Raw genomic sequence first — 22,623 nt, 5'->3', positions numbered from 1 at the left:
TTCCAGATGTACACAGTTTATGTCTACTTTTCCTATGTTACATCCAGTAAGAGCTGTCCAAAGGCCATAAAAGAAAATGGGATAATCTCTGTGTCATTGGGCCTTCACAACTCTGTTTTTTCTAGATCCAGAGCTTGGGTGGAATTGGTGTCAAATTTTTGAGCCTTTTTTAAAAAAATACAGGCAGAAAGAAAGTCTTACTGTCTGGCCAATGTAAATGTCTACAGCGTGCACATTGCTGAAAGAATGAAAGCCTGCATGTTACCCCCACTGCTAGCAAAGAGCAGAGATGTCAGAAGCAGGTGAGTGAGGAACAATGGAAGTGGAGCTAATGGAAAGCAAGCAGGAACAGAGTGATGGAGCTGCTGAGAGACAAGTGGCTAGAGAAACAGGGAGAACTGAGAACAATGGCATTGAGAAAAAAGAAGCTCCTAGGCAGACTAGGAGTGAATAGCAATCAGGTTTCATAGGGCCAGTACCAGCATAAAAACAAAGGCCACACGAGAGAGCTCAAAATGAGAAACTATGCAAAAGAAGGGAGGCAACATTATCTCCAAATACTGTCCTTCAGATAAGAATCTTCTAGCTCACTTTTGTTCCAGGGATAATTCTGAGCATGCTAGGCTCTCTTTGAGTTGGAGCAACCTTTCTAGCTGTGTGTCTGCAGGTGATGTTTGGCTACAACCATGATTATTACCGACCATTCCTGAGGCTGCCTTACAAATACAAGGGACCATAAAAAAAATGGGAGGCATCAATAATGCAACCAAATTAAAAGATAAATCTTTGGTAAGGTCTGCAAACCACCACACTGCAATAGCAAGCCTGCATTTTTACCCATGGTTATTCCCCAAATTGAGTTTAAATTAAGGAAAGATATAATATCCTGTACAAGAGGTTTGTTTAGAGGCAATGAAGGTTTAGCCTTTAACTCAGTCATTTAACGTCTGTAAGGAAAGGGAAGAAAAGCTAGTGCTTAACAAAAAATAAAAAGACAATAATTATTATGATTACCTTTATTGTCAGAGTACAACATGTGTACAATGAGATTGGCTGAGCCTCCCTTTGTGCAACTCCCCCCCCAACACAACTCACAGTGGGGACAGAAGTCCCTAACCCAGTCCCAATCTTATTATACTATGTGACCTTGTTGCACAATGCGCCAGCCCTGCAAATCTATTATACTATAATCCAAGCATAGCAATGGCCGCTTAGAATATCTGATTCCAAAATACATATACTAGTAATGAGTCTGCTTCACCCGTTCATCTGTTTTCAATTATCCGTTTTAGAAAATAACTATACAGTATCAGTGCTGTTTCTGTCTCCTCTTTTTGTACTACTGCAGAAATATCTGAAAGGTTTTTTTTCCTTCATAAGCCTTTCAGATTTTTTTTCTACTTGATTTTCCCATGTTTGTAATTTTCTGGCTTGAATTCTCTTCTTTCATCCCAAGTAATAGTAAGTTCACTTCTCACCTTAGATATATTGCTTTTTCTTCAACCACAGTTAAGCTGGGAAAGACTATGAATAGTTACCTCTAAAAATCCCACACTAAGAAGGAACAGCATCCTCTAGTGGCCAGAAAATGGAGACTGTTAAGAGAACTGGTTTGTCAACCAAGTCAGAGCAATTCTAAAAAGGCAGAAAGCAGACAAAGATGCCCAAACCAAAAGTCTAACTTCACATAAAAGCATGAAAAGTATACTAATATAATAATTTTCAGCCAGATTTTTTAATTCTTCACTTATTCTGCTTTTAAGTCATTCTTGTCATTATTTCCTTGCAGATACAAAAAACACTGAGGCCTACTTAAAACTGCCGGATTACCGGCTGCTTGGATCATGTGTGAACACCATTCCTGTGTCCAAGTATCGCATCCTGTTCACTGCATTTCCTCTGAGCTTCGGATCTATGCCTATTTACTCTGTATGATAACTACAGATGGGCATCCATATTAGTGGGATGTTTTCCTATTGCTTTGCTGTTTTTATTTCTCCATCTGCTCACTCATACTCTTTCCTCCTCCTAACCTCTTCTCAAACATCAGCATCCATCTAACAAAAGATATAAACATATGCTCTGCAGAGCTGAGTACAAGCTGGAAATATTAACCTTCTATTGCAGGCAAGCCATTTCTGAATTTCAGATGCAACCTCCTTCATCAGTGATGTTAGGTAAAAATCTAATTTCATTTCTTCATATCTCAGACAGCTTCTACAATAGTTTGCTTTCTTTCTCCTGTCAATTTTATATTACCAATGTCTTTCCAGAATGAAAACTTTGTGCGTTTTATTATAACGTCATCTTGTGGTGTTGTCAGAGTCTTAAATGCAGTGTATCCTAACTTCTGTGCATATATCATCTAGCTGAAACTTGGTCTCTGAAAACAACAGTGGAATGCAAATACAACACAAACATCTAATATTTTAATTACAAACATCTAATTTTTTTTGCCATGTGTAAAGAACAATAATTAACAGAAAGTAAGAGAAAATCTCAATAACATTTGATAGATTTTTTTAAAAAAGAAAAATTAATCACTTTTGAGATGTTTTGTGACAGAGAATGAATATAAAATTTCAGCAAAACAACAAAACACATATGAAAAAGCAATTCCCATTGGGCTGAGCAGTGGTCTAGATTTGATTTTGAAAACATGATTTCTTTTTTTTTGAACTAGCACCTTTGATTAATATTTGTATGTTGCTATGAATGCGGGATACTTAAAGCAGCCACATCTTTCCCAGACACTATACAGTTGCTTTAAAGTCTGCAAACTGATCTATTCTCTATTCTCTATTCTCATGAGCTCCAAAGTACTTTTATGAGACTGCCTCTTTGAAACCTTGCACTAATAAGTCCTAATAACCAGGACAAACTGTACAGAATTCCAATTCTGTGAATGAACTCAGCCTCTTGAAACAAAACATGTGGATTTCCTATCCAGTTTGCTTCCATGGATTCACTGACAAAGAAAGAATACAAAATAAAACATTTCACCATTCTAGACACAGAGGCAAAATTCTGTGCAAATACCCTAAAAAACCAAAGTTGTTTGTGGCATTTAATTCAAACAGTTCATGAACTGTTTAGTTGATTGATAATCCAGACATAACTATTATTCAGGTGTTTTAGGATGAGAGCTTTTAAAAACAAAGCAAATCCATATATTTATGCTAAATATTTTTTCTAAGGTGTACACAGTGACTAACCTATCTTTGTTGATGTCATTGAAACTGAACATTGATTTTTTTTTCAACTGATTAATCTTTTTTCTATCTACCTCCACTTTTCCACCATCCTTAAACAGCTGGGTTTTCATTAATCAAAAATCATATTTCTCCATCTACCAAAATAAGGGTCAGGTCTCCCATTGAGGGGATTATAAGAGTATCTCCAACAAGATGTGTGGGGGCAACATCATTCTGAATGAGCTAAAACAATAAATGAGTTTTTGAACTGCTGGCTGGAAAGGTAGTGACCGTGGTAATCATTATTTCCCTTGTTTGCACAGGACCTTCCAACAAAACAAATAATGTTTTTGTGATTGGATTGACATGATGTTAACAATGCATTTAATGCCAAAATCAGTATGAATACAGGTAAAGCTTCCACTAATACCGGTACCAGGATGTTAAAGCCACCTATTTTCTAAGCAACTTTAAACAGCCTCAATTTAAAAAAAAGCTAGCCCTCCTTTAGTAAATATATCAAATGGGGCCCATGCCATATAGCAACCAGGTGAAATGCAAGAACCATATTGCCATCTGTTCAATGCTTGCCTACAGTACCTGCAGCCTTTTCTGCAATCTTGGCTTCTGCTACACTCTCTTGTAGCTCTAAGTCCAGCTTCAGTGTCTTCAATTCCTTGTCTTTTTCAGACAGCTGATCCTGAAGCTGGATTGAACAAATATATTGTAAAATGTAAATACAAATGTAAAATGTAAAAGTACGTGGGCACATCTTAATTTACAATATATACATGTACAAATATACCAGCAGTTATATGAGAAAAGAAATTAAAGCTTCTTTCTTATGGGAAACAAGAAAAAAAGTCTGTTTTCCAAGAAAATCAATAATTACATTTTTTGGCTCAACATTACTCATTTTGAAAGAGTGTTTTGTGATAGTACTATATATTGGGACCCAGACACATATGATGTCATGCTTCCTAGACATGTCTGCTGAAAAACTAGTTCTTCCAAGTTGAATGGGATGATGTCTAAGACTGCAGCCATAAACAACCAAGTAGGATTTATGAAATTGGGGTAAGGCTCGTTTCACAACTGAATGAATTTTCTATTGTGGAGTAGTAAGTTCAAAAAAAGCATTTCTGGGGCTGCAGAGATGGAAGCTGACAAGAACCACATAGATAAGTGGGCTTTTTCACCCATCCCTTCCCAACTACAATGTTGGTGTCATAATATAAGTTGCTTCAGAAATTCAGACTTCTGAGAAACACAGCCAAAGGTCTATGTCTCATGTCCTTTTTGCACAATAATATTGCTGAATTACTACTATTTAAATTAATAAGCTTAATTTAGCATGGATTTCAATGGATTTCTACTCCACCAGAGGTACTGGGACTGCAACTCTCAGCATTTATGCTCAGTATCCCTAAGGACTGTGTTGGTTTTGAATCCTGAGGTTTATTGTCCCATGGTCACTGAAGACCATTAGATAGAGAAGTCTGGTCTAAAATGAGAAAGAACTATAAACAAAACCAATTAAATGATTTCATAATAAATAATTAATTTGTGTAATATTTGTGTAATAACATAATTCAATCTGATTTTTCAACATTAAAGCCACAATGATGATTGTCACCCAATTTCTCCAATATTTTTGCTCTGCTACTCAGGAAACATTCAAGATTTCTCCAATTTGAGGAGATTCAATTGTATTTTACAATGAGATTTTGATAAGAAATTTTGATAAGTAGGTTCTGCTAATGTATTTGAAAAATAATATGTTGCAAATCTTAATGTTATGAAGAAAATAGATTCCTATTAGTACATCAATTTTCATTTACAGCAGTGGTTCTTAACCTTTTCTTCACCATGGACCCTCTTTAAATACTTTTTGTGGCCAAAGGGCATGGCCACAGACCCCTAAGACTTAATTCAAGATTTAAATCATAACATTTCTTCAAGCCTTCATGGACTCCCTGTGACAACATCACGCCCCTCCCCCCTCCCGGGGTACAGGTTAAGAACCACAGATTTGGAGGATGGTTTAAGTCATGAATTCAGTTCTAAGAGTTTGTACAGACTGACTGCAATGCAGTTGAAATGTAAAATTCAGCAATGTACAATGGATCTCCTACCCATCAGTGTAGATTAAACAGATTAATATGTGTGTAATTATCTGTCTTGATCTACAATTAAAATTATTCTGAATGTTTAATTATATCACAGCACATCCTGAACAATTTATTTCTTCTCAAATTTCTTTAAGTCGGAAACACTTGGCAAAAAGATCAAGTTCACAGTCATAAGCCCTGCACTAGAGCTGATTCCCTTACAGAAAATTAACATATCAAGGAAACAAAAGTAATATCCTAAAATCAACAAATCATGAATTATATCATAAATAATCATTCTTCAACAACAACAAATCCTGAACCTTGTCAATTAGAAAAAAGAATATGAATATCTGTGACTAGATGAATAGATTGTACCTTCTTATTGTTTGCCCTTAGAACATCCAATTCATTTAAAAGGAATGCAATATTCTTTTCTTTATCTAGGTTAGCAGTCACAGAGTTGACTTTTCCTTCTTGTTTTTCAGTAGTAATACTGTACAAAAAAATGAAAGGGAAAATGATAAATTCAAAAGTATCCTCCAATCACTCACAAATGAGTGATTCAGGGTAGGGTCATCACTGAGTACAAAACACATGGTTTATAATCTAGTCTAGAGTGAGTCCAGGTTCATTTTCTGACATCTGTCATGACATGACAGACATCTGTCCTGGACTTTGAAACAATATATGTCAGATATTGCCACAACTTCACATGGCTATCACTGCATTTTAAGAGATGTGTTACCTTTAAAACATGTAAATGTTTTAAAATCCAGATTGACCTACTTTAACTTTACTTCTTAGAAATCTCAGTAACAAAGTTCATTTTAAAAAAAAACCCACATCACTTGCTACTGCTATTGAGGACATAACAGAAATAAAAAAGGGATGAACCTGAAAGGCCTAAAGTTAGAATATGCAATATATGGAATGAAAATAAAAACCAGAGAATTGTTCACACTAAAGGCCATGCTATGAAACCAGGAAGTAGACAAATGGACTTACTGTGGATTTTCCCAAGCCATTCACAAACAACATATATATATATAACAACTTACAATGTGGTTACTAACTGATGTAACAACTTACAAGGAACAGAGCATGCTTGCTTCTAAATGAAAGAACTGGAATACCACCTAATGTTATTTGAGTGGACTTTTCTTGGAACAGTATTCCATTTTTCTCTTCTTCCTCTGAGCTTCCTCTAAATGTACTAAAGATGGGTTAGATATAACCCTTGATTCTGATTCAAGATAGTAACATCAGCGGCATGCCTATTTTTTAAAAAATGTTACTATATTGTGCTGCCATAATGGCATAGCTTCAATTTCAGTGTTCAACTGTAGGTAGTGACTGTAGCCCTTAAAATCCAGGTAGAATTTTTTTAAGGTGCTATCTAAGTCCCTGTTTTTCTTTTCTTGATTGTTGGCAGCCTAGACCATATTCAGTAACAGGGCCACCCAAGCCTGCAATTCACTTAAAGGAAAGCTAGAAATCGCTAAAGTAAGTTTCCTCAGTTGGCAAAGCACCTAAGCATGGCTGATAGAGGTACCCAGTAACAGGATCAAAGACTAGATTGGAAAATAAAACACATTTCCTTAATGGTACCAAGAAAAATCCATGGATGCTGTCAAGCTCAATTCAATGATGTCTTTATGTTTACCTTTTGGTAAAAAGCTTTTGCAGGTTGCTGAAACAGATCAACTGTGCCAATTTATCCACTGGTTAATGTGCCTAATCCAAACTCATCTTGGCAGCCATTTTGTGCGAAGACAAGGGAACACTAGGCTGCCATTTCAAAGATGCTCTTCAACCTCCCCAAAAGATTGACTAGCTCTTTATTAACATAAAATATGAACATGATTGAAAAAGTATAAGTATCAGGGTATATATTTTCAAGCTATAATCAATTGAGAAAAAGCTAATTACTGTTTCAAGTTTACTGGCATCCTACTTTTATTACATCAATTTGATTCTACCTATTTGATTAACAATATGTTAATGCATTATACACCTAATTAATATTACAAAACAATACATACTATGCAAAGTTTCACATTGAAAAAAGGGAAGGTTGGGTGTTAAATTTTGAGGAATTATGAAGCATTTTGGATGCTACTTCTCAAAAAGAAACTGGTATGTCCACAACTGTGAAACTGTTCTTTCTCTACCTCCTTAAGCATTTTTTTTTAATATTGAGAGAAAAGATAAAAAAGTAATGTAAAAACATAGAAGATATTGTGTTCAATCTAGAATGAAAGCTTACCTTATCCTTTCATCATTGTCAGGCACAGTAATATTCTTTAAATGCAAAGTCTTAGCATATTCTGTTTGTATAACATTTAAGTTGGTTATGGGTTGATCTGAAGAGTTGACTAGTTCTTTGTTTGTCCAAATGGCTGAGTGTCTTCTAGGCTGCAACCTTGCTGAAGAACTTGGAAAATTCAGGCAACTAGAAAAAGAGGCATCCTTCTTTTGTTCAGAATTCTGTTCCATATTAAAGGTTCCTATTTGGAAGATAGCAACATATTGTTTTTAATTAAAATAATATTAAAACAATTAAGTACAAAATACAATCTATACAATGCCTCTGAAAAATAAAAAGTATAACCAAGGACATTTTAATGCTGCTTTTTAATAAAATATCCAGTAATTCTGACTCAAAAGAAAAATCCTGCATCTATGCAACCAAACTGCAGAGAAAAGGAGCTTTAGAAGAGTCTTCCCCAAACAATTTCCATAATCCACTAATAAGTTTGGCTATCCTGGTGGTGATTGTGTGAAATGTAGTTTGAACAGGATCTGGTTGTGAATGGCCATTTTAGCAGCCATGGGCCATAGCTAATTGAGGTTCAGCTTATGATCAACTTGCACTTTTATTCTTTTCACACTTCTTATTACCAAAACAGGTATCCATACATACTCAGACTTTTTACCTGCCTGGTTTTATTTCCATTTCCTAAGTGAAGAACTTTGCATGTATCTCTTAAATTTTATTCAGTTATTTTCATCCCATGTCCCTGACCTATAAGGTGGTTCTTTGGCAGTACTGTTCCCCTCTTCTAAGTTATTAGATACGCTAGCCCCTTTTTTATTATGTGCAGATTTAAATGTGGGAAATATTTAAATTCCCTTGTTTCCCCCCCAGGGTTCAGAATAACTGAACAATTCTGGCCTATCTTTTACACGAAGGCCATTCTGATGTACGAAAATCATGAAAATTTCTTGCAATCTTTTCTTCTGGTTAAACATACCAATACATCCAACCATTTCTCGTGTACTGTTCTTCTGGGTCTCTTTTCATTTGGATTGCTCTCCATCGAACATGCTGCAGTTTATCAACGCCTTTCCTAAAACATGGAACTAGATACAATAGTCTTATCCTGACGTATGCAGAATAGAAAATAATGTACTTTTCTTAACCTTGGTTCTTTATTTTTCTAATTAAAAAAACTAGGATGCTTTTGGCAGATGCCTTACCCTATTGGCTCTTGTTCACCATATGCTCTGCCAAAATATTCAGATTCCAATCATGTGGTCTATTGTTCAGTGTGTTCCCCTTTAGCCTATATTCATGCCTTTGATTTTTCCTACTGAAATGTAAATCTGCACATGTACGTCTCTGTAGAAATTCATCTTGCTGAGATTTGCCTCATATCCCATCTTTTCAAGAAATTTTTGAATCTTGACACAGTCCTCAAAGTACTGGCCATTAATTTGTGACCCTATTTGGCACAGTGCCAGGATACATCATGCAACACCTTGCTGAAAAAAAAAGGAAGAATCTGCTGAGGATCTGCTTTGCTTTTGCCACCTGTTATGCCTGGTGGTTTAATTACTTTAATTCCATTGCATTGTATTTGCAGCTTAAAATATATATGGAAAATAAATACCAATAAATAATTTGATATCCTTTATATCTTTAACACACCTGCACATTTGACACTTATATTTTTAACCTAGTTATATATGTTATGACAACCATGTTCCAGTATCTATGGGGTTGCCATAAAGGAGAGGGGTCAACCTATTTTTCAAAGCACCTGAAGGCAGAACAAGAAGCAACAGTTGGAAACTAATAAAGGAGAGAAGCAACCTAGAATTAAGGAGAAATTTCTTGACAGATTCCAATTAATCAGTGGAACTGCTGGCCTCCGGAAGTTGTGGGTGTTTCAACACTAGAAGAGATTGGACAACCATTTGTCTGAAATGGTATAGAGTTTCCTGCTTGAGCCAGGAGTTGGACTAGAGGAACCCCCCCCCAAGGCCCCTTCCAACTCTGTTATTCTGTTACTATTATAACTCTCCACTCCAATTACTAACAAATATGGGTGAAAAGGGCAGACCTAAAACATGCACCTGCAGTACTTGGATGTGGAACCAATCAAATACATTGTACAATTGTTCAAGCAGTTCTGCAACCATACAGCCCAGACCAATTTCAATATTCTCTCTACTTGTCAGAATGTTTTCTTGAAATCAGGGTATACTATTATGCATTGCAGCATCATAAGCATCCTATATTCTGTTAGAAAAGGAAAGTGGGTTAGTTTAGCAAGATTTGCTCTTGGTCAATCTATGGCAGTTTCTGCCAAGAGATGCATTAGTTTCTAAATGCTTAATAACTATTTCCAAATTTTGCTTTATATTGACATTAAGTAATAAGTCTGCAAGTACAGAGCACATCTTTTCTGCACCTGCAAGCTCTTTCAAGATGTGCTCTGTAACTGATGTGCTCTTGGAATCTTAAATTTCTCAAACATTTCTTAATTTAGGCTGGGTTGCCACAGCTTCCTTTTGTTAATTGTTCTGCTTTAGATCCTTCCGAGCTCAGTTTAGATTACTGGTATAGCCAGTAATATAGATAGGAAAAACAAAAATAAAAAAATGTGATTTTACATTTGCCCTTATCTGCTTTAGCTTTTCTAACTTTCTTTGTGCAGACACTACCCTACTTTCTAGAATACCTCTTTCGTGATTACACCCATTTTCCCTCATTAATTTTTATTGAAGAATTTCTTGGCAAAAACAATACACATTTAAAAAAAAAAAAGATATCAGTGATAATGATATTTGCATGATAAGTAAATATGAAAGAAAAAAGAAAAAGATAAAATCCCTCTATCTCAGTGGTGGCTAACCTTTTTGGGCTCCTGTGCCAAAAATTGTGTGCGTGCTGGTACGCACGCGTTCACGTGCCAGCAACCAGAAGGCAATGCGCACCCCCCCATGCCCCCTGCACATGAGCGTACAATCCCCTGCCCCCCGCCGCTGCCTTTCCCCTGCCCCCTTACCTGCACTGCGCCTCACAGCTGTTTTTTGGCCAGTTTGAGGCCTTTTTTGGCCTCCCAGAGGTTTGAAAAAAGCCTCTGCAGGCTTTGCAGGCCGAATAGTAGGCCCATTTCATCACTTTCGGTATTACAGAAAGAGATTGGACAACCATTTGTCTGACAACCATTTTTCAAACCTCTGGGAGGCCAAAAAAGGCCTCAAACCAGCTGAAAATCAGCTGTGAGGCACGCATGCACATGCGCAGTAAGGTAAATTTGCCTGCAGCTCGCGTGCTGGCACAAATGGCTCTGCATGCCACCTGTGGCACGCGTGCCACAGGTTCGCCATCACGGCTCTATCTGGTCCATTTAATTTTTATCTCAATCAAATACTCATATTTCGGCACAATGATTTCCTAAGCTGCTTTCCATTTTTGCCTTATTGAAATGGTGTGTAATAATACTATAGTCCCAATATCTTATTCCTTAGAAATTTTCTGACCTTGGAATGTTATCTACAGCAGGGGTTCCCAATTCCCGGTCTGTGGACCGACAATGGGCCACAGCATGCTAGAAACTGGGCCGCGCAAACAACCAAAGCGCCATCCACAGGATCAGGCAACATGTGGAACCACGCCACCTCCAGTCTGCAGAAAACCTTTTCCCACAGAAACAGTTCCTGGCCCCCAAAAGGTTGAGGGCTACTGATCTAGTGTATATGATAGTCCTTCAAAAACTAACTTTACAGGCAATTGACAATCTTTGCAGCATTCTTGAGTCATTGAAAGTTACTGTCAATATAGTACATTTCCTGTGTCTGACTTCTGTTCTTTTCCCCCCTGCACTTGCTTTAGAGAGAAAGGGATTGCAAGAGAATATGTTGCTTGCTCTTCTACACATTGAGATCAATGTGATTGAGAGTGCTGAAAGGCTTAGGCAAAGGAAAAAATTGCCGACAGAAATTGCTTGCCTTTTTTCTCTCCATTTCCCAGCATGGGGAGATTGGAGAAAAAGGTATTTCAAGAGAATAAGCGATTTGTGTGGTATGCCTGTGGTTACCAGTCCTGAATTATGGGGTGACTGCTTTGCTTTTAACGTGTACAAGACAGTAAGCAGGTATCTGAGCATTCCAAAGGGTGGAGGAGTGTTTACAAGGCAAACAAAAACCAAAGGTGTGAATTTGAGTAGAGTGGTCTTGTGTCTTTCCAGCTGGAAACCACAGATATAGTTTATGATTTCCTACTTAGCAACTGCTTTGCTTAGCAGGGGAGTTGCCAATCCAAATTGGGGTCATTAAGCAAGGACTCCCTATATATTCCAATTTCCCTTTCTACAGTATCGTGAACCCTAATATGATGTCTTTAACTAGATTCTCCCAATTAGCATAATCTGAAGGAGGACCAATCTCTTTGTGTCTCATCTTCAGGAATATGAAACAGTAAGCAAGCTTCATGAATAATTTTTGATCTTGCGGCTTTGGCTGAGTTGATTTTCCAAGAATTATCTGTACAGTTAAAGCATGTCCAATCCGTAGCCTGAAGGCTCATGTGGTCCTGGACAGGTTGTAATGTGACCCATAAGCTTGTAATAAAAATATTAAAATATGGTAGTTTGTTATTTATATATATTAACTATATATTTTATATATGGCCCAAGACAATTCCTCCTCACTCAATGCAGATGAGGCAAGCCAAAAGGTTGGACAAGCCTGTGTTAAAGTCTCTAATGATATGCTATATATTTCTCTTTTCTGAAAGTCCTGTAATCTGGCTAGGAAACCATTATCAACCTTTTTTTTCCAGGTCTTATGAAACGAAACCCATGCTGTGACATAATCCATCAACCATACAACTAAGACCACGGCTACAGAAACCAAATCTCTCCTGCTGATCCTGTTTGTGTAGCCAGTTATTCATTTGCAATAATCTTCTTTCACTTTCCAGTCTTCTTTACCAATGGGAAGGGTGGATGGGAGCAAATCTGAGTCTCATATTTTTCAGTTTCAGTCTTCTTCCCAGAGTTTTAAAGTCCACAGATAGAGTTGCTGAAACTGCTCTTTGTCCTATCATTTGGCCCCATGTGGATTAACAAGAAAAGATAATTGTCACTGGACTTGATAAGTCTTGGAAGTTGTTCTTCTACATTCTTAATCCCTGATCTTGTCAGACAGCACACTTCAGAAGCCAATGTGTCCATTCACACATAGTTATTTCAATGTCTTACAATAGTGAGTCACCTTCTACCACGAGGCTTCTCTCTCTTTTCTTTCTTTCTTTCTTTCTTTCTTTCTTTCTTTCTTTCTTTTCTTTTCTTTTCTTTCTTTCTTTCTTTCTTTCTTTCTTTCTTTCTTTCTTTCTTTCTTTCTTTCTTTCTTTCTTTCTTTCTTTCTTTCTTTCCTTCCTTCCTTCCTTCCTTCCTTTCTTTCTTTCTTTCTCTTTCTTTCTTTATTTCTTTGCAGGAATATCTACTACCTCAATCAAGCATCCTCTCTTTTTATTGTGCTTTTGTTATACTGAATGCTCAGAAATTGTTTATTTCAGATGAAAACATGTACAGTGCTTTACCCATTGCTTTCTTCTTGTTATCACTTTTATCTACTGGGCTTACTCTTTGTTTGATTCTTTTCTTTTGGGAGAATTGGTTCCTCTGCCAACAATTCCATTTCATCTCGTAGTTCTTTTATCATCTGTTCAGGGTAGATAGTCATCACTCCAACTTTAATTTTATTCTTTTTTCTTAAAGCACCACAACAAATGTTCATTTTCTGCACATATATGTATCCAGCTAGGAATGCAAGCACGCCATTAAATGCAGAATTTTATCCATTCATAAGTCACTTCTGTTTCTTATCAGTATAAGGCTTTTATTTCTTCTTGTTTCTCAGGTTAGGCAAGTTAGACTATCCACTTAGAAAAATTGTTAAAGACTTCTTTTTAACTCTATTGGCAAACTCTTGTTTACTTTCTCTGTCCACTGGCTCAATAAGCTTGTTCCTGGAATGTGGCTTCCACATATTCCTCCCTACAGCCTCTGCTTAATAAGTAGGAAGCAGTCACTCAATCTACAAAAAGCAATCACCCACCTCCAGGACATACCCCTGAGCCAGCATAATTGGGTACATGGTCCTTCACTACCCAGGCCTGTTATTTGTTCTCCCCATTTTCTTCTTTGGAAAGATGCGTTCTATATTTGTGAAAACTTCCATTTTACCTAACAATTCTAGAGAAACCACATAAGAAGCAAGTTCCATCTTTGTAAATTATAACTCAAAGTGTGGTACACTACAGTCATCTTTAATATTCCTTAGTCTTTTTTGCTGTACCGTGAGCTCATAATTAAAACATATTTTTTATTTTATGATTAGAACTATAATTTGTAGGAGTGCCAAATTTGGGGCGATCATAAATATACTAATGAGAAAAAGATGGTCGGGATATAAAAAAAATCCTCACCTAATATTGTTCCAGAATTATGTAGCTTATATGTGATATACTTTATAAGTATAAAAGAAGTCTTTGTGGACTTTGTTAGATGTAGCCAATTATAGGGTCTCTGTTTCAAGGCTACTGAGCCAGTGCTGTCTGAAGATGTTTCCACAGTTATATGGCCAACATGACATTGCAGAGCACTGTTATCTTCCACCAAAGTGGTATCTATTTATCTATTTGCATTTGCATGCTTTCGAACTGCTAGGTTGGTAGAAAGCTGGAATGAGAATGGGAGCTCATCTCATCGCACAATGCTTGGGTTTTGATGATTTTCCAACTGACAAGCATCTTAACTGCTGAACTACCGCACTGCCTCTACAGTATATATACAAATCCTTCCAATTATTAAAAGTACAATAAGCCAATATTTTTAATGTATGTTTACATCACAGTCCTTTTTACTGTAAAAAGAAAAAAAGATGAAGCCATTTGTACACATAATTCTGTGCTAACATTTCTCAAGGACAGAAATAAAGAATCAGTCATGCAACTTTGCTTTGCACTGGGATTTCATTGGCTCCTACCCTCCTTATTATATTCTCTTTCCTATTTGAAAAACTTTGAGTTAGTACAGGATATGGTGCATAGCAGAGGTGGTATTCAGCAGATTGTGACCAGTTGGGGAGAACCGGTAGTGGAAATTTTGAGTAGTTTGGAGAACCGGTAGTGGAAATTTTGAGTAGTTTGGAATACCACCTCTGACTGACTCCGCCCCCATCTATTCTCTGCCTCCTGAGTCCCAACTGATTGGCTGGGTCTTCTTTTGTTGCCCTGCACAGGAGAACGGAGCTGGAAAGCAAGATAGTGGGATGGGGAGAGAATGGGAATTTTACAGTATCCTTTCCCTGGAGTGGGGTGGGAATGGAGATTTTATAGTATCCTTCCCAACTACACCACGCCCACCAAGTCACGCCCACCAGTAGAACCGGTAGTAAAAATTTTTGAATCCCACCACTGGTGCATAGGAAGAGCAGTACTGATATAAGCAAGAGACTTGCATGAATGGAGTGATGGTGGGATTCTTTGAATCTTGACCATAGGATTGTATCACAACATGGTTTCTTTAAGTACTCTGGAAATGTCTATGGAGATTCTCAGTCACCCAGGTCATGGTTGTCCCAAAGATTCTTTTCCAAAGAAGCTTCTTGGATGAAAAGCGAAACGACTTCAAACAAAAACCAGAAAGTCCAGTTGCGTCTTGAAAAAGGACCTTTGGGATGCTCTGGAAATATATTTAGAGAAATACATTCAGAACAATTCTAACAAAAAATTCAGTGACTCATAAGCAGCAAGCAAAATATTCAAGAATATATCTGTGTTATAAAGCTGAGTAGATTTTCTGGAACTGACAACACTTGGAGGTAGGGAAAATACTCTAAATCTGTACAACTGAAGATTGCTTTCATTTTAGTGAATCTCATCATTTTAAGTGTAATTTACTCTCACATAAGTATGCACAGAATTGCTGCTTAAGCTTAGTTAATTTTATCTTAGTTTAGATAATACAGTACTGCACAACCATTTTTTGAAGCTAAACCTAATTTTAGTACTTAATGTCAAGAGTGATCATTAAGCAGTTACTGTGTAAATATCACTGGCTTTTTCCTGTTATTTGCTATTTTTTTCCCTTTCGCAATTCATTTCCACAGTATTATTTTCCAGGATTAGATTTCTGGAAAAAATTCAATTCTCCACAGATCTTTTTGCTGTGCTTTGAAAGCATTTCTGAGATTCCACTGACACATACAATCAAAATAGCTGTATTTCTGGACAGATAATAGGACGGGAAGAGTAAATTCAATGAAACGCAATGTTAGTTCTAATGGACAGATGATTGTGTTTGGTCTTTTGAAACTTTGAAGTATAGGTAAATCTTGATCACACAAATTAATAAATCCTAAAGCTGGAGTTAACAATAACCATTACACCCAAATTCTGCAGCTTAGCCCAGGCAATTTTTCAAAAGGTCAGGTTGTGAACTGGAGAAGATCAGGGAGGTCCACCGCATAGCTTTGTTGCCAGGCATCTCCCGTCTGGATTGTTGCAGGCATTTATTAGTATTCGTCAGCAGACTCAACAAAGCAAACAAGAAATTCAAGCACGAATAATAACATGAAAATGCTGCTATATAACCCATTGTTCCTAAACCCGGGTTACTACTTTAATTTTTCTGCACAGTGCTGAGTGTGTGAGTCTGCATGTGTGTAAAATGCAAAGCTCCCTTAACAACTGCAGGACTGCCATTTAATCTGTTGGTAGATGGACCATTTCCTGTGGGAACCCCAGCGATGACTTCCAGATCCAAATAAATCTCAGATTAAGAATCCAAATGAAACCTGCCTTTGGCTGATAAAAAAAAAATGTCAAGAAGGATATAAACAGTAAAATTATCAATTATCTAGGTGTTGCACAATGACTTATATGCATGGGGCTTTATTTGTGTGTTGTTTACATTTTTCTTGCAGCACCACAACTACACAAGATATTAATCAAATGTCACACTTTCATAATATTGGAAGCATCATTAGAACTGTTTGGCTAAGGACCTTGAAGTGTTTAAGCAGTAGCTCAAAAGTATATTTGTGCAAAGTAGAAGAATAAATTTACATATCAGCAGCAGCTCATAAGGGATAAGTAAATATTCTGTTTATCTCTCTATGTAATGCAGGTTAGTTTAAACACAGAAGTTCAGGATCCCATAACAATCAATATGGATTTATTACATAATATCCAAACATAGTAGCTGCGGGATTTATTTAGGAAACCTACTATTTATGTTGTTTAAAAAACATAAAGGTGAGAAAATATTGGTGAACATATGTATCATTTACACAACACACACAATAAATATGCACACATATTTTATAAATACTTACTGAGATACTTGACAGATCACGTTCTTATTATATATGCTTTCATCGATTCACCAAATCTTAATTATCTACATTTTTAAATGAAGCAGGGTTACATCCCTGGATACCCTTTAATTAAACAGAAATCCTTCCTTATACCCAGTATTAATGCTAATATGATAGATTTAATGTTTAAAATTAGGTAAGCATGCATTGACCCAAGAACACAAAAGGACACACTACAGAAAATTGTACTTTAAGACTTCTTAAAGATAAGGCCACTTTTGACAATAATGAGCCAATTAACTTTATTTGCAAGGAAAAAAGGCTATTGAACATGCATGCAAAATCTCTGGTACTCATCTCATCTCTGATGTATCCCTCAGGGGACATAAACTGTTTTTTAATGAAAAATTTGTTCTGCTCTTTCTCATCCTACCTGTAGTAATGCTGGATCAATCTAAAATTAAACTTTAAAAATTAAACTGGGTAAAATACTACCAAGCTAGATGCTTATGTTACATAAAATAATTTTCTGAAATTTTAATTGGAGAAGTATACTGAATACAGGACAACTCCAGAAATGTACAGTGCCAATTGCTTTTGGGTTTGATCCAGGATAGCCTAACTTGGATGCACTGGCTGAGGGGTGTAAAAATGAGGTATGAATCACTTCCCTTGGCCAAGATCCCCTTCTGGCAGCTGAAAACATTTTCTGCCAGTTGACCCTGAGGTTTGCTGGCAAAAAGATCTGCCAGCAAACTGTTCTGCTTGTGAAGAATTGCTTGGACAAGAGCCAAAAGAGATGGAGAATGAGGTAGGCAAAAGAGAAGACACTGTTTTGTGACACCCAACTCTCCAAACACAACACTGGCATAATGATAAGACAGCTGAGGATAGGATTAACTTCAAACAATGGACTCTAAAAGAAGCTCAATATTCCTCAGGATTTCCAATTTCATACACCCACTCCCTATTCCCAAGCAGTGACTATCTTGAAATGACTGCAGTTTAACTATAGAATTACTTTTTAGTTTAACTATAGAATTACCAGTTGAATTCAATAGAACCAATCCTTGGCCATTTGGACTGTTTAAAATTTTGGAATAAATCCACTGAAATCAGTACAACATGAGGAGTCATGACTAACTTGATTTCAGTGGACCTCGGCCCAATCTAGGCCTGATTAGCAATGCCTAGTTCCAACAGTGTACATTAAATATAGAAATGCAGATTTAAGAAAAGCAAATCTGTCTTGACAACAAGCAATTGTATTTAACATGCATGGAATGTACGGATTATATGTAACGAACTGTATCTTAAAAGGTAGGTTGTGTGTGTGTTGCTTTACATGGGTTGAAAGCTATCAGGAATAATATTTATTTATATTTATTCCTTTATATAAACAATGAACATATCTAATATCTATTCCTACTTCAATTTTCCAAGAGCAGCATTGTCCTCACAACCAACACCTTGGCTCCAAAGTATTCAATGAATTAAACAGGACAATGAATAAAGTAAACGAATGAAAAAAGACAACAAATTGAAATCTTAACCAAGATCTTTTAAAAAAATTAATTAAATATATTACAACTTGCATTTTTCCTTGTTTATTAATCTTCCCTAGGTTTTGAATAGTTCAGCATACATATATTGAATGTTCTGAGTACAAGCGAAGGGGTTACCCCCACAACACCACAATCTTAACCATGTTTGCTTAGAAGTTTTACTGAGTGCAGTGGATTGAATAGAAACAGAAGTCTATTCATGCAAAGGTATTTCCTTAACCCTTCCTTCTCCCCCACCCCCCCACCACAGACCCTTGCATTCCCACTTTAGGGGGGGGAGGAATACACAAAAGGGCTCAGACATGCTGTGAAAAATTGGTCCCAAATGGACAGAAACAGTCTCTCGTGTCTTTAGGATTCCCAAAACTTCAAGCAATCCTTTACAGAGGGAAAGAGAAAAAGGGCAGAAAAGTCCTTTAAGCTGGGCAGCCCACAAAGCACTGCAAATACTCCAGTGAGTCTTACTCTCTAATAAACCTGTTAAATATTCAGCCACCATTCTTTAAAATCTGTAAAATACTGTATCAAATAAAAGCCAGTTTGTTGTTTCCTGAACTCTGTTATTATCTTCCTTAAGCACTTTTGCCAACTCCACGTCTTCTCCTTTTTGGTAATTTCCATGTTTCCTCTTCGTTATTATATAATACTGAGAACCTAGTTTGTTCCATTTTTTTAAATTTTCCTTTACACCTCTTTGCAGTCTTTCTTGTCTTTCATTTATTTTCAATTTCTAAAAACAAATACAGGTTTCACCTAATTATAAACCCCTACAATGAAAAAACACTTTCCACAGTCATGCTTTGTAAGTGGAGCAAGGTAGGGCTCCCCATTTTCTTTTCGGTAGAAATTGGATGCAATTAAAGGAGATGTCTGATTCTAAGAGAAGATAGGTCTTTCCTTCAGGGAAAGAGGACCATTGTTATTACGATAAGGGTTCAACAGATTTCTATTAACAGACAAATGCATCCAGGAAAGATTAATGTTGCTATTAAATTACTTATATTCAATGAAGACTTCTATAAGACATACAGTGTAGTGGGAAAAAATAGGATTTATTAAAATGCTAAGGTTAGTTTGCATCAATAATCCGGACAAGATACTGTAAGTCTTCCCAAACTTGGGTTTGCCTTGGTATTTTCATTACAAATTTTACAAGCCATGGGATGATGGGAATTAATCCTAAACTTCAAAAGAAAACCAAGCGGGGGGGAGGGGGGAAGCACATTGTTATTAAAAAATGTTAATGGTAAAGAGAGCTAAATATTAAAATGAAAGATAGAAATTCTTATTAATATAAAGCTTAACTCAGTTCAACTAGCTGTTTGAATGAGTGTCATTATGGTAAATAAGAATGGTTTCAGAATATCTTTTTTCTCAAATTCTACCAAATAGGTATGTTATTTTTAATAAATTAAAAAAGATAGAACAAGAATAGGCAATCCTGTATGGAGATTTTAGTATACAATTCTCATTAGCCACAACCAGTAGGGACAATTATAAAAGATTGTAAGAACAATAGGATACAACATCCAGAATGCATCAGAAAACATCCTTTTAGGTGTAACTATCTTAATTCATTCTCTGAACAAGTATCAAGATAAATTTATGCCAGGTTTTCATAACAAGTCAGCTATGCAATCCAATTTGGTTGTGGACAGAGGACAAAGTAAATTCAATGCACAGGATTATAAAACTAGGAATATTTTCTGTTTATTTTATTTTATTTGATTTGATTTGATTCCTGCCTTTATTATTTTTACAAGTCCCTCAAGACAGCGAACACATCCAGTGTGCCTTCTTCCTCTTATTTTCCTCACAACAGCAACCCTATGAAGTGGGACTGGTACAAAGTTACCCAAATGGCTTTGATGACTTAAGACAGGAATTGAAGTCATGGTCTTCCACTTGCTAGCCTGGTGCCTTCACTCTTAGACCAAACTGGCTCTCAAACTTTGAGACCTGATCATCATTTCAACCACTACAACCAAGAAATGGTAATCCTCACAGTAATTAAACAGAATTTGAGAATATCTTAGAAAAGAGATAATTACATCAAATTCATTATACCATGATTCCCTTAAGATTCCTCTCGCAGCTATGTTATTCAGTTATGAATAAAATCTTGTGAGGAGAATTTTTAAGGAAGTCACAGTATAAAAACGAACAGAATGTTAGCTCTTACACATATTTTTCCAACTGACCTGATTGATAAAACTTCACAAAGATTAAATTTCGGACATTAAGTATCCTATATTGTTCCTATCTTACTATGATGAAAATTTGCTGTTATCAAGTTAATTTCAAGTCTGTATTACATGACTGATTACACTCCCATATGTTTTTAACAGCAACTGATAAATTTAGGAAATTCACATTGATCAACTGATTATACGGCTCGTTACGTTCAAGTCAAAACATAATAGTATCCTGGCAGGTATTAATTAAGGTATAAACATACAGGCGCCCAATGACCTCTTGGAAACAGTTAACCTTTTTAACCTTTCTTAGGGAATAGTGACCCCTAAAGGTACTGAAGCTGAACTGGTCGCCGAGGTTCTGAAATGTGATATAATGGATAAGTATTTATAGATGGCTAGATGAAAGAAGGAACTGAATAATATCTCTGTATTTTCTTGAACCACAGACTTCTCAAAGCAGGTTTAATGGGAGAAATTACCCTGCTATTTGTTTCTGACAAAATAATGTACTATAACACAAATACTCTTAAGTGTCCATTTATGTACTGTATCATCAGATTCCACAGCTGATCCCATGAGCTTCTGAAATAAAAATAGCTACTACACTGATCAGGCAGTAGAGAAGTAGTATATAGACAAGAGGTCTGTGTATATATTTCACATTAATAAGATTACCAAAGCATTCTCTATTATGACCAGTTTTTGAATCACTTGGGTCTCATAATTTCTAACCTATTCATTTTAATAATGTCCAATTCATAAATTATCTGCCTGAACAATAAGTTCTTGAAAAGAATTCATAATATTGAAATGAAATATTAATTATATTTAATTATGCAACACAATGTTAATGATATGCACACATAACTATTTACTTTATTAAATATAATTAATAAAAGTGTCTCTTTCTGATTTGATAGCTGGCAATTACAGGCACTGAAATAGCTTCAGCTTCCTTGTACTTATTTTCATTTTGCTCTGCTCCATATAAATGGCTCTTCCCCACTGATACCCTCAATGTGTGCTGGACAGCTTCCAAAAGTCTCTGCTAGTGTGAAGAATGGAAAGTTTTGTTAAGAAGATACAAGTCTAAGTTCCCCAGAAGTACCAAGGTATTAGTCAATAAAGCTGGATGGCAGGAGTTTTTTTTTTTTTTTAAAAAAGAGAACACTTTACCCAATACAAAAATAAACTACTGGAAGTTATAATAACAGCCATCGAACTCAATGGATTAAAAAGGGATTATACAAATTAACAGAGGATAAGCCGAATCGTTTATCATGTTCACTATATACCGTGTTTCTCATATAATAAGGCCGGGTCTTATTTTTTTTTGAAACCCGAAAAAATGGCTAGGTCGTCTTTTCGGGTTGACTTAATTCCCCTCCTTGCATCTTTGGGCAGGCGGGCGGCGACAGCTTGGATGTTGACCTTGGCGTTGGTGGGCACTTCGTATCGGGGTCAACGCAGGCAGCACCATATCCGGTGTGCAACAAAAGTACTTCCTAACGGCAAGCCCCCCACCATTCCCCCATTTTGCATGTTTTAATATAGGCCTTAATTTGGGGGGAGGGGCTTAATTTCATTTCATGCCTATAAAACATGCTGCGACTTCCTATTGGGGGAGGCCATATTGTTGGAGAAACAGGGTATTATTACCTCTGTCCAAACTAATTTTTCCATTAATTGAGCAGAAGGGTACCACTTCATTCCTGTCCTACATCTGGCTTTCCATTGACGTCTAGGTGACCACTATAAGAATAGAACATTGGACGAGATAAACCTGGGATCTGCCTAATCTAGCACAAATCTTATGTTCTTAGATTAATTAAGAAAATTTAACCATTATTATTGTAAATGGTATTGACAGGAACAAATGTATTCAAAGCAATGCTGAACATTAGCATTGTCCCTGAGGCAATGTATCAATATCTCA

At 36.3% G+C, this 22,623-nt stretch overlaps 1 protein-coding gene across 1 annotated transcript in view; it reads right to left on the bottom strand.

Moving 5' to 3' along the window:
- Nucleotides 1-22,623, bottom strand: part of MIPOL1 (mirror-image polydactyly 1) — a 105,189-nt gene that overhangs the window by 32,066 nt on the left and 50,500 nt on the right. Inside the window, exons 2-4 of the mRNA XM_087962543.1 lie at nt 7,575-7,815; nt 5,684-5,801; nt 3,795-3,900 (exon numbers count right to left, since the gene is read on the bottom strand). Of these exons, the coding sequence (XP_087818669.1) occupies nt 3,795-3,900; nt 5,684-5,801; nt 7,575-7,804 (454 nt within the window). The 5' untranslated portion in view covers nt 7,805-7,815. The remainder of the gene's footprint in view (nt 1-3,794; nt 3,901-5,683; nt 5,802-7,574; nt 7,816-22,623) is intronic.

The sequence above is a fragment of the Notechis scutatus genome, chromosome 1 (genome assembly GCF_049901735.1).
Source record: "Notechis scutatus isolate UNSWTSFEM ecotype Mainland chromosome 1, rNotScu1.2, whole genome shotgun sequence".
NCBI classification, from domain to species: Eukaryota; Metazoa; Chordata; class Lepidosauria; order Squamata; family Elapidae; genus Notechis; species Notechis scutatus.
Note: the sequence above shows the minus strand (reverse complement) of the source record. Positions and strands in the feature narration are given on the sequence as shown.